General features: G+C 39.4%; 1 protein-coding gene across 1 annotated transcript; it reads left to right on the top strand.

Annotated features, from left to right (window-relative positions):
- The first annotated feature begins 265 nt into the window (after nt 1–265).
- LOC139479562 (cell death abnormality protein 1-like) lies at nt 266–11,689 on the top strand. Its single transcript, XM_071262399.1, has 7 exons — nt 266–326; nt 655–990; nt 1,084–1,516; nt 1,736–2,040; nt 3,009–3,105; nt 11,336–11,404; nt 11,494–11,689. Exons 1-7 carry the CDS (start codon nt 266–268, stop codon nt 11,687–11,689), a joined length of 1,497 nt encoding a protein of 498 aa, XP_071118500.1.
- Nucleotides 11,690–12,034: the final 345 nt, after the last annotated feature.

Here is a 12,034-nt window from a genome sequence, read left to right on the forward strand (position 1 = left end):
GGTTCTAACATCGTTATCAAGCAACACCTCGTCATAGAGCGGATACGCTACCACCTTAAAGTCCTACACCCTAGATGTCATCACAAAGCACCACAACTACCTCCAATCAGTTCTTACAGAAAACACCTACTCCACCCTCAGAAAGAACCCGACCAAAAGCAAGTGACACAAAAAGATTTACATAACCAAGTTCAATAACCTCAAGAAACACACCCACAACCATCAACCTACAAGAACATCTGCCATTGAAGACTACAACAGCAAGATGGTCATCAACTTAAGCAGCAAGAACCTCAACCAACAAGACATTGCAGTCCTGGCCAAAGGTCACTTGATAACGGTGTTTGATCCGACACTGAAACGTCGCTCCCAATTGTAAAAAAGTAGTCGTTCATCCATATATCTTATCCTTACTCAGAGGAAAGATTTCCACCGCAGGTTAATGCAACTGTGTACGAAATATAATTTAAGGATATTCATGATATTTACCGATAAAGCATATTTATGTTGTCTTCTAACATATGATACTAATTAAAACAATGTTCTTTGCGAGACAATACAGTAAGTCTCTGTAAGTCTTCCATTCCTCTCTAAAATAATAATAATTTGTTAATTGATTACAGTGCTATATTTTGTTCCTTTCTCTATCGACAGTTTCCACTACAAGCACACCTTGTAGCAACTGTGACGGTAACAACGTGACCTGTGTTGACGGTGTGTGTCTACCTCGCTGTGTCAATGTGTCGTCATCTGGAGAGTGTCTCCAGTGTCTAGACTCCAGGTTCTATGGTGACCATTGTGAACAGGACTGTCCAGACACCTGTCTCAACTCTCGCTGTCAGATGGACAACACCCGTGTTGTGTGTACAGAGGGATGTGTGGCCGGCAAGAAGGGAGATAACTGTGGTGCGAACTGTCCTACAGCCTGTACACAGTGTGAACGTTATGGTGATGGTTGTACAGGACCGTGTAGGAATCCCCGGTATTACGGTCCACACTGTAGAACACCTTGTTCCTCCAGCTGTACAGATGGATGTAATAGGATCACGGGGGAGTGTGGCAGCTGTGAGCCAGGTTACACAGGGGATAAGTGTGATGTTACCTGTCCCCCCAACTGTAGAGGTGGATGTGATAAAGACACGGGGGAGTGTGACAGCTGTGAGCCAGATTATACAGGGGACAAGTGTGATGTTACCTGTCCCCCCAACTGTAGAGGTGGATGTGATAAAGACACGGGGGAGTGTGACAGCTGTGAGCCAGATTACACAGGGGACAAGTGTGATGTTACCTGCCCCCCCAACTGTAGAGGTGGATGTGATAAAGACACGGGGCAGTGTGGCAACTGTGAGCCAGGTTACACAGGGAAGTACTGTAATGATTCATGTCCATCACAATGTACAGAATGCCAGCAGCACGGTGTGAACTGTATAGGACAATGTCACAGATGGAACTACCACGGAAATAATTGTACTCTTCTGTGCCCGGTACAATGTCGTGGATGCGTCAAGGAGACAGGATTGTGTGCACAGTGTGCTGAACAGCACTGCCGGGCTGGGTGCGGTGATCAGTGCACACCTTGTAAAGGAGAAGACTGCCATAGTCAAACATGTAAAATGATATGTCCTGCAAACTGCGTCGAATTTAACTTTTTCAGTAAGACATGTAATACGCCATGCATCAACAAGAACTACTTTGGACAGGCTTGTAACATCCCCTGTTTTGATAAATGTGATACGTGTGATAAAGACACTGGAAAATGTATAAGTTGTAAACAAGGATTGAGAGGAGAGTTGTGCGATGACACATGCCCTTCAAACTGTACACAGTGTGAGCGCTATGGGGACATATGTATTGGCGCATGTCCAAACAGTGGTTACTATGGACGCGACTGTTCGATCCAATGCCCTGTCAGCTGTGAAGGATGTCACAAGGAAACTGGTCTGTGTATGGAGTGTGCCGAGGGATTTAGCAGGACATACTGCGATGAAATATGTTCTCCATGTTCAGAGAACACCTGTTACAGAACAACTTGTCGAAAACGTTAGTATGTTTGGACTTAAATCTAATACAATATTTTTGACAAATAAATAAATAAACAGATGGACATACGTAGGGGAAAGTTAGCTGGTTAAGACACTCCTGCCATTTTCTCTCGTGGGGGACTCTTATGGTATCAATTATTTCTTTTCACTGGACCGCCTCCGTGGTCTGGTGGTAGAGCATCCGTCCGGAGAGCGGAAGGTCCGGGGCGTCGATCCCCGACCGCGTCATACCAAAAGACGTTAAAAGACGGTACTTGTTGTTACCCTGTCTGGCGCTCGGCATTAAAGGGCTAAAACAAGGAGTGGTCGGCTCGGAGTCAGTATACTGTGTCTGAATGGGGTATTCATGTTAAACTGCGGCATGGTATCTCAGTGTGCTAGCACTATAAATCGGCATTAATCCGGACTAGTACAAGCAGCCACGCTATACAAGTTCAATTAAGTTCTATATCGCCCACTTAGGGTGACGTCTGGTAGAGCATCCGTCCGGAGAGCGGAAGGTCCGGGGTTCGATCCCCGACCGCGTCATACCAAAAGACGTTAAAAGATGGTACTTGTTGTTATCCTGTCTGGCGCTCGGAATTAAGGGGCTAAAACAAGGACTTGTCCGCTCGGAGTCAGTATACTGTGTCTGAGTGGGGTATTCATGTTAAACTGCGGCATGGTATCTCAGTGAGCTAGCACCATAAATCGGCATCAGTCCGGACTTGTACAAGCAGCCACACATGTACATATGTACATGCACGTCGCTATATAAGTGCAATAATCTTGGACGAGACGTTAAACCCCATTTCACCTCACCTCTTTTCACTGAGGGGGCACGGGCGGCCGCGATTCGCTGTGCACAGTTGCGTCCCTTGGACACGCCAGAAACCTATGATCGTGATATAACTGGAATAATGTTGAAAGCGGCGTTAAACCCAACTCACTCACTCTTTTCACTGAAATAATAATGTTTTTTTTCAGGTAAAACTGACCACACCGTGGCCATTACTACTGGAACAGTTGCTGTAGTCATTGTGCTGGCATTGATCATTGCGTTTTGGAGACACACGCAGAAGGGGTAAGTGTTACGGTAAACTACGGTTATAATGAACTCAAAGAGACCACAAATTGTAGTTCGTTATAACCGTAGTTCGTTATAAGCATAACACGTCCCATTTTAATTCTGGAAACCCAAAAGTCCAGAAACTCTACGCTCTTTGCCCAGTCTCGGTTAAAGGTATTTACAAAATTAAACATGCCGTTTTCATGGGAACATACCAAGGAAGAAAAAATGAAAAAAAAATTGTTTAAAAACTCAATATTTAGACTATGTCGCCCATGGGCCTGCCCATGGGCGAAGTGTGGCCCATGGGCCTGCCCATGGGCGAAGTCTGGCCCATGGGTAGGCCCATGGGCAGGCCCATGGGCGAGAATATGTTCCTTTACTTAAAACTCATGATTTTGTTTCGCAAATACATTAAATGTATTTATTTAAGTATCATGACACAAAATTTAACTCATTTTAACTTAATTCAACGATTTTATAGCGATATTGAAATATTTCGCCCATGGGCGAGAAAAAGGTTTGGCCCATGGGAAGGCCCATGGGCGAGAATATGTTCCTTTACTTAAAACTCTTGATTTTGTTTCGCAAATACATTAAATGTATTCATTGAAGTATCATGACACAAAATTTAATGAAAAAATGAAAAAAAATGTTCAAAAACTCAATATTTAGACTATGTCGCCCATGGGCCTGCCCATGAGCGAAGTCTGGCCCATGGGTAGGCCCATGGGCGAGAATATGTTCCTTTACTCAAAACTCATGTTTTTGTTTCGCAAATACATTAAATGTATTTATTTAAGTATCATGACACAAAATTTAACTCATTTTAACTTAATTCAACGATTTTATAGCGATATTGAAATATTTCGCCCATGGGCGAGAAAAAGGTTTGGCCCATGGGCGAGAATATTTTCCTTTACTTAAAACTTATGATTTTGTTTCGCAAATACATGCAGGTGTTTCATGGCACATAATGAAACTCAATTTTACTCAATTCAGCTATTTTACAGATTTATTGAAATATTTCGCCCATGGGCGAGAAAAGGTTTTGCCTTCGAAATCCTTGATTATTATATCATGCCAGAGTTCTGAAATTCAGTGACAATGTTGCTGAACAGTAGAATCTGATGGACGTATTGTGCAGAACCTGTTTGACACTATGGGTTCCAGGACCACTAACACTCTGAGCTGAAAAAGTTTGGTCCTAACCGCACCCAACTTCTTTAATGAACCCGGCCTTATCTCTCAAAACGTTTTGGCAGTTTATCATACGAATTCATGTGCGTGTACAACATTAAATTTTAGTTAGTTTCTATTTCATTTCCCATTTTATGACCCGTTGATACATCACACTGGGCAATTACGTGACAGGTACGCGTGCGCGTATTTTAATGGAAAGAAACTATTCGTCTTTTATTGCATAACGTTTGGCTGAATATCTTACATTCTAACGAAATCTCGAAATAATTATTTAATTACAAGCAGTGTCGAACTGACCAGTAGGAATTATGTTTCAATGCGATTGAGGAAAACGTGAGTGAATATTGTGACACTAAAGCAACTTTTAACTGCATTGTCACTTTTGGTATGAAAATGGTAATAGTTAAGAAAAACGTAACAGCCTTCTTATGATAATTCTCATATTCTCATTAGTGCGTTGTATCTAATTACAGTGTCGGCCTTATTTACAGGTGATTCTACAATACTTGTTGTCGTCAATTACAATCTGCCACACCACGCGTGAATAAACAGTTATGCAGGTGTTGCTGTGGGCAAATACCTAGCCTGTACATGTATATTTTTGTGGATACATGTATTACATATTTTCGTTGATATGTGGATATATTAAGCACAAAGACACAAAAAGTTTATGAAAGATGAATTTGTGCCTTGATATATATATTCAACGCGAACGAAGCTTGTATTTTCTCCGCGATCCTGATGTGTATCATCGTTTAATTGGTCATTCATTAAAAGTATGTTGTGAGGCGATATCAAAGGAGCCGCTCAATATACACAGTGTCGTCCGTTTCGCGTGAACTGCCACCCTACCCTGTCAGTAAGAGTTATGTAATCGGTACACAAATATATTTGGTGCGATGTCAGTGTGGAAGGAGTTTGAATTACGTCCGCCAGTGGCCACAGAAAGTATAGTACCAATCAACAAGGCCAATGCCGTACTAATAACCTAGTGACTCGCGTAACAACGACTGTCAATATGTCTGCTACATCTACCATACCATCATCCCTGTCACAAATGGGGTATTAACGGCTTATTCAAAATATTAATTGTAGAAATGTCGTTACCAGACTAACGTACGTCGTATTCAGTCCTCAACTGGATGTTACATTCCTGTTACCAGCCGTGTTTGTGAAAATATTTACTAGACATAAGATTTAAAGACTAATAAAATCAATTGTAAGACCACATAGACAATAAAACCGAATAAAATATGTCTTGGTATCATCTCTTGTGTATTAGATGATGGCAATGACCGGAAATGTTATAACGTTAGATTAAGAAGGAGAAACATTAAAGTGTTTTACAATACTTGGAAACATGAACAATAAGATGTAGCAACATAAACATGCATGGAATAGGGAAAAAGGATGAAAACAAATTGAAAAGGATTTTAATACAAAATTATCGAACTAAATAACTTGCCTGAACAGAAGGGGTACCCAAATTTGTTTGACAGTTATTCGTGTGTTGTAGACTGTCGAATGGGACTCATGTGTGTACGTAGGGTACGCATATCTATTGCAAGTTTTAGTACTCATACACTTTCTCTTTTTGTGTTTTGTTTGTTTGTTAGTTGTATAACGCCACATTTAGCAATATTTCAGCTGTATGACGGCGGTCTGTAAATAATCGAGTCTGGACCAGACAATCCAGTGATTGACATCATGTGCATCGATCCACGCAATTGGGATACGATGACATGCATCAACCAAGTCAGCGAGCCTGACCACCCGATCCCGGTAGTCGCTTCTTACGACAAGCGCTGTCGCCCTTTTACGCCAAGAATGGTTTGTTGAAGATCTTCACGGGTCTATTGAATGCAGGGAATTGTGTAAAGTCATTCAGACAGCATACAATGCCAACTAAAAAATTCTACTCAGTGTCTCCGCAAAGTAATATAGTACGGTACTTAGAGTACATGTGAGATTATACTCAGATTAGGGAGATGGTTAATCCATATAACGTGTTATTATTCTACCTAACAATGTATTTAATGAAATGAATGCAAAACAAACTCAACGTCTAAAAGGTTTCATTGAAGAAACTACCCCTAGTCTAGACAAATAAAACAACTGCAACCCGACACAGATTAAACGCAACTTACAAACACAATCATAATCTGGTTAGTCTGTATCACTCAACGAGGCCGCTTACTCTGCCCACAGTATGACAGTATTGGGCAGTTCAGTAATTAGGAGCCAAAACCAGGCAGGTACGCTGGTCACACTTGACTGGTCTGACTGATGATTAGGTCGTCTGACAATTGGGAGTGAACCATAGCAAGAAGTATCTGCGAAACTATTTGCTCCTTTTATGGGACCGATTAGTTTTATGACCATGGGCCTCGGCACAAGCGTGGTGTTGGAAGACAAGTTATACATGTACATCCGATATGGTGACTGTTTTTCGCTATTCATATTCTAAATACATTCATAATACCACAACATTTTAGTACTCCTTGAAACTTTACAATCACTTCAATATGTACAATAGATTGAACGAGAACACTTGATATATTGCAGATTATTAAATCATTGTCTCTATTATCAGCCGCTACGTTTGTATCGTTTGCATTGTACAAAGAAATGTTTTATCTGTCCTTTTGCAGATTTAGCCTCAGAATGTGCTCATTCGAATTAGGAACGAAAATAATTGCTTATCATGAGTATATATGATACAGTTAAAAGTTACTTGTACACTGTAGACGGATTCACTTTAAAGTCGCATACGACCTTCGCGAGCGAGTTGAATGATCCAGGTTAATTGGAACGAAGTCTAGAAAGGGTTCTAAAGTTTTGTATTTGGTAATGTGTAGGTTTGTTAAATATAATTTTTTAAATTCCTTTTATTTCAATTTCAAAAACATAACTATGCGCTTAAAAACAGAGCTGACTTGATGGGAGATAGCCACCTCAGATTGTCTGTTGGACACGGTTTAACCTTACTGTGTCCTCACCCTGGTTGTTGTTACCGTTGTTATAAGGGATTAAGAGCTACGGCTCATTGCATTTTTGGTTACAGTCTGTATCACTAAAGTGGACATGTGCAGGTGAACTCCGTTCAATTAGTATATGAAATGCCCCAAAATGTGAACTCCAGACAATAATAACCTGAGGGTAAATCCACGTGCGTCTGCCTTCCCCCTCGTTCACCTTCGAAATCCTTGATTATTATATCATGCCAGAGTTCTGAAATTCAGTGACAATGTTGCTGAACAGTAGAATCTGATGGACGTTTTGTGCAGAACCTGTTTGACGCTATGGGTTCCAGGACCACTAAGACTCTGAGCTGAAAAAGTTTGGTCCTAACCGCACCCAACATCTACAAGTTTGTAAGCTTGTAGACATCATTAAGAAGTAATTAACAGTCCCATGCTGAGACCTTTCTCAAAATTCAGACCGGTGGCAGGCTGTCAACAAAGAGAAGAAAATATCGCAACCCCGACACGAGTGTGCTCGGTCAAACAATGAACTTACGACCGGCAGAAAACAACTCCAGTTGAGTATGCCGATGCTGTATCTCAGCCGTGTTGGCCTGAAAATGTAAACATGCTAATTAAATCCAAAATCGTATAATAATTTTTAATAGAAACCGTATCTTAATTTGTTCTTGCACTGCATCATATCGTGTATTTCATCTGTATATGTGTAATGTGTATATGTATCAATGACTACACTTATACCGCATATTCTGCAACAGACTATAATTAATCACCTTATTATTGTCTCTCCATTTACCATGGCTGACTGCACTAATACCCTTTTAACAGTGGACACCGATATCAGTATACATGTAGGCTTTTTGTTCAAAAAGGAATATGCAGGAAATTATATGTAACAATTAACTGTGTACTAATTACATGTTTGAATGTTATCAGTTTTACGTTCTGAGATACAGTGATGTAAGCATCTTCTAAAATCTTCTAAAAATATAATAAAATACAAAACTCTCTGCCGTATTTTTTTGTGGAAATCATTCGATTAAGTAAAAATGACTGCGTGACAAGACGAATCAACTATTTATACCCGATAAAAGAAACTGCCGTATTTTAGGAACAGTGCTATAACAAGACATTTGAAATTTCTAACAAGCAGATACATTAGATACAGTGACTAGACTACAGGTACGTAATCCGTATCAATCAAAGGTGTAAAAAAACTGAAAATCATATCTGTCGGAGACCTACCAAATTACCAAGTTTTATCATTACTATATTTATTACAATGCAAATACTTTAGTGATACATTTTTTAGAGGAGAGGGCATACACACAAGTATATTGCTTCCGTGTGTGAATGCAGGTTGTACTTGGTATCTCAGTTCTCATTTTCATACCGGTTGTATAACTGAATTTGTATATGGAACCATGCGTACAGCATGACAATTACTTGCTATTCGTCAGTTTACAACACACATAACACGGTCAAACAATTTTAGGCACCGCTTTTGCGAGTTATTTAGTACTATAATGTTTTATTAAAATCTATTTCAATTTGTTTTCACCATTTTCCCTATTGACAGTCGTTGTTACGTGCGTCACTAGGTAATTAGTACGGATTGACCTTGTTTACTGTTTCTATACTTTGAGGATTTCTGTGGCAAGTGGCGGACGTAATTCAAACTCCTTCCGCACTGACACCGCATCAAATATATTTGTGTACCGATTACATAACTCTAATGGACAGGGTGGGGTGGTAGTTCACCGGACGACACTGTGTATATTGGGCGGCTCCTTTGATATCTCCTCCAAACATACGTTTATTGAATGACTCCATTAAACGATGATACACATCTCGATGAATATATCAAGGCACTAATTCATCTTTCATAAACATTTTTTTTGTCTTTGTGCTTAATATATCCACATATCAACGAACATTTGTAAAACATGTATCCTAAAAAAACAAAACATTTTCAGGCTAGGTATTTGCCCACAGCAACACCTGCATAACTGTTTATTCACGCGTGGTGTGGTAGATCGTAATTGACCGAGAGCAGGTATTGTAGAATCACCTGTAAATAAGGCCGACACTGTAATTAGATACAACGCACTAATGAGAATTATCATAAGAAGGCTGTTGTTTTTTCTAAACTGTTACCATTTTCATACCAAAAGTGACAATGCAGTTAAAAGTTGCTTTAGTGTCACAATATTCACTCACGTTTTCCTCAATCGCATTGAAACATAATTCCCACTGGTCAGTTCGAAACCGTATGTAATTAAATAATTATTTCGAGATTTCGTTAGAATGTAAGATATTAAGCCAAACGTTATGCAATAAAAGACGAATAGTTTTTTTCATTAAAATACGCGCACGCGTACCTGTATATTGCATACCTAGTGTCACGTAATTGCCCAGTGTGATGTATCAACGGGACATAAAATGGGAAATGAAATAGAAACTAACTAAAATTTAATGTTGTGGAAAATAACTCCAATGAATTGGAGTACACGCACATGAATTCGTATGATAAACTGTCAAAACGTTTTGAGAGGTAAGGCCGGGTTCATTAAAGATCGCTACAATATGTAAAACAGCTGAAATTTATAGAACTAGAGGAAACATCCAACCAAATGCCCTTTTTAAATAGTAATGTAATGATATAATATAAAGTATATTTCACACGATACAATATACTTTGCAAACAGTTAGTTGATGCTTGAAAGGGACTGACGAAAACATGGGCGAAATATTTTAAAAACGCTGTAAAATCCTTGAATTGAGTTAAAAAGAGTTTAATTTTGTGTCATGATACTTCAATAAATACATTAAAAGTATTTGCGAAACAAAAACATGAGTTTTAAGTAAAGGAACATATTCTCGCCCATGGGCCTGCCCATGGGCCTACCCATGGGCCAAACCTTTTTCTCGCCCATGGGCGAAATATTTCAATATCGCTATAAAATAGTTGAATTAAGTTAAAATGAGTTAAATTTTGTGTCATGATACTTCAATAAATACATTTAATGTATTTGCGAAACAAAATCATGAGTTTTAAGTAAAGGAACATATTCTCGCCCATTGGCCAAACCTTTTTCTCGCCCATGGGCGAAATATTTCAATATCGCTATAAAATAGTTGAATTAAGTTAAAATGAGTTAAATTTTGTGTCATGATACTTCAATAAATACATTTAATGTATTTGCGAAACAAAATCATGAGTTTTAAGTAAAGGAACACATTCTCGCCCATGGGCCAAACCTTTTTCTCGCCCATGGGCGAAATATTTCAATATCGCTATAAAATCGTTGAATTAAGTTAAAATGAGTTAAATTTTGTGTCATGATACTTAAATAAATACATTTAATGTATTTGCGAAACAAAATCATGAGTTTTAAGTAAAGGAACATATTCTCGCCCATGGGCCTACCCATGGGCCAGACTTCACCCATGGGCAGGCCCATGGGCCACACTTCGCCCATGGGCAGGCCCATGGGCGACATAGTCTAAATATTGAGTTTTTAAACAATTTTTTTTTCATTTTTTCTTCCTTGGTATGTTCCCATGAAAACGGCATGTTTAATTTTGTAAATACCTTTAACCGAGACTGGGCAAAGAGCGTAGAGTTTCTGGACTTTTGGGTTTCCAGAATTAAAATGGGACGTGTTGCATACATACAGCATATATACAGCAAATGGCCGGGACTCAAAAACAGTTCGTTATATCCGCCAGTTCGTTATAAGCGGGTTCGTTGTTAACGTAGTTTACTGTACATGAAAAAAGGTTTCAGTCGGTACATCACTACTGAGTAAGTACATGCCAATGTCAACGTGAAGTCTGACTTTTAGAAATCCTCTTATTTGTGCTAAATTGTGACACTAGTATACCCAACTGTCTCGAGGATATTTTTACCAATTTTGACGTATTTGAACAAAACTTCTCATGTTACCTAAAAATGTCACGCTTCTTAAACCGTACTGCAACACTTTATGGTACAGTACCGTTTTCCATATATAATGTATCTTCTAAAGCTTAAACATAATTTCATTTTATTTCAGGAATAGAACCCTTGGTAGCGGCACAAACGGCACCACCCACAGCGAGTACAGTGACAGCCTGGCACACAGGTACTGGGAAATAGGTGATCATTACGAGTCTGGTCAGACAAGTCCCCCGCAACCTGAACATGCAGTTCAACCTGCATTACCTCTCACAGAGATCCCCCACAGAAGACTTGTAACAAGGAACCTTTTGGCAGATGGCCAGCAATGTCAAAGAAAATCGTCTTCTTTGTCAGAGACAAGAGCAGTGAGCGAACCCGAACCGACAGCTCCGGGTGCTGCTGCTGTGGATGGTGGTATTGTAAGAGCCTCGTCCTTGCTGTTGTTGGGAGGAGCATCAGCTGGGAGTGACAATGAGTCACAGTATCAGAGTAGTCAGGAAGTAGGTGACGCTGATATGGTTATGTCGGAACAAATCGAGCGATTGACCAGAAAGACTGCTTCAATTATATTTATTGAAGAAAATTGTGATCTGTCAAATGTATGTGTGAAATATCTTGCCACTAACAAAGTTGAGGATTAAAGTTCACCTTGATTATAAATGATATTACAAAGGACATCATAACACTAAATATTAGAATATTGTTCAGTTAAGGCGGATATTTGTCAACAAGAAATGAAGTATTCAAGCCACCAAAGCTTGAATCAAGAAACCGTTTTCAACATTAAAATATCTTCAATGTAGATTCTTACTCC

Source organism: Haliotis cracherodii, unplaced genomic scaffold, assembly GCF_022045235.1.
Source record: "Haliotis cracherodii isolate W230 unplaced genomic scaffold, xgHalCrac1.p SCAF_4, whole genome shotgun sequence".
NCBI classification, from domain to species: Eukaryota; Metazoa; Mollusca; class Gastropoda; order Lepetellida; family Haliotidae; genus Haliotis; species Haliotis cracherodii.